The sequence below is a fragment of the Mandrillus leucophaeus genome, unplaced genomic scaffold (genome assembly GCF_000951045.1).
Source record: "Mandrillus leucophaeus isolate KB7577 unplaced genomic scaffold, Mleu.le_1.0 Scaffold600, whole genome shotgun sequence".
NCBI classification, from domain to species: Eukaryota; Metazoa; Chordata; class Mammalia; order Primates; family Cercopithecidae; genus Mandrillus; species Mandrillus leucophaeus.
The window spans coordinates 889,315-890,316 of NW_012106476.1; the positions used below are offsets into that span (position 1 = coordinate 889,315).

At 43.1% G+C, this 1,002-nt stretch overlaps 2 protein-coding genes across 6 annotated transcripts in view; one reads left to right on the forward strand and one right to left on the reverse strand.

Moving 5' to 3' along the window:
• The window catches only part of GRIK1 (glutamate receptor, ionotropic, kainate 1), a 460,689-nt gene that overhangs the window by 269,085 nt on the left and 190,602 nt on the right, over positions 1 to 1,002 (forward strand). The window lies entirely within an intron of this gene.
• LOC105553667 (cytochrome c oxidase subunit NDUFA4) lies at positions 377 to 900 on the reverse strand. Its single transcript, XM_011999790.1, has one exon. The coding sequence runs from the start codon at positions 808 to 810 to the stop codon at positions 565 to 567; it is 246 nt and encodes an 81-aa protein (XP_011855180.1). The 5' UTR covers positions 811 to 900; the 3' UTR covers positions 377 to 564.

Here is a 1,002-nt window from a genome sequence, read left to right on the forward strand (position 1 = left end):
AGTTTGCTGAGGATGATAGCTTCACTTGGACTTCTAGTAGGGCAGCACGAAAGAATCATGTCCCACGTCAAGCACCTTCTGCATCACTCTTCGTCTTGGTCAATGGCAATTTCAAGCCAAAAACCTGATGTTATCCTCGACTCCATTCTTCTCACTTATGCTTCATCAGCAAATCCTGCTGAAGTCCTTCAGATTTTATCGAGAACTCAGTCACTTTTTGTCACATCTCAGTCCCACTAATCTGTACAAAGCTGTCATCACCTCTCATCTGGATTATTGAAATAGACTCTTACTGGAATAGCCTATTATTGTAACAGCTCCGAAGGCAGATCTCCCTGTGCTTTGTTCTTGCCCTTCTCCTCCCTTCAGTCTATTCTTTTTTTTTTTTTTCAAGTTTCAGTTATTTATTAATCAGTGTAATCTCCAATAGAGATTACAATAGAGATCTCCAACATGATTTCATGCATTTAGAGGAGAAATATTTCCTGGTTAAGTGGAAAATTGTGCGGATGTGGCTTCTGGAAGACCTTCATTCTAAAGCAGCGTTATAGTGAAACATTTCATTTAGAAATCTGGACGTTCCTTCTTCAGTTTGTTGTAATCCACATTCACTGAGTAGAACTTGTATTGATCATTGGGACCCAGTTTGTTCCAGGGCTCTGGGTTATTTCTGTCCCAACAAACATCTGGACTGAACAAGGCCAGACGCAAGAGATACAGTGTTGCTCCAGTAGCTCCAGTTCCAAGAAATACAAAGAGGGGGATCAAGCTCGGATGCTTCTTGGCCAAACCGAGGATCTGGCGGAGCATGTTTGCGGCAGATGCCTCCGACTGGAAAGGAGAGAACCTGTCTAGCCACCAGGCCCTGAGCTAAGTAGTATCTGCAATGAGACACTGCGGACTTCCCCAGTCTATTCTTAATACAGAAGCCAGCTGGATTCTCTTGAAATATGTCATATCATTTCACTCCTCTGCTCAAAGATGGCCAGTGGTTTCCCATCT

Bases quoted from the DNA above. Each gene is read 5' to 3' on its own strand.
- LOC105553667 (XM_011999790.1), bottom strand. From the start codon at position 810: ATGCTCCGCCAGATCCTCGGTTTGGCCAAGAAGCATCCGAGCTTGATC.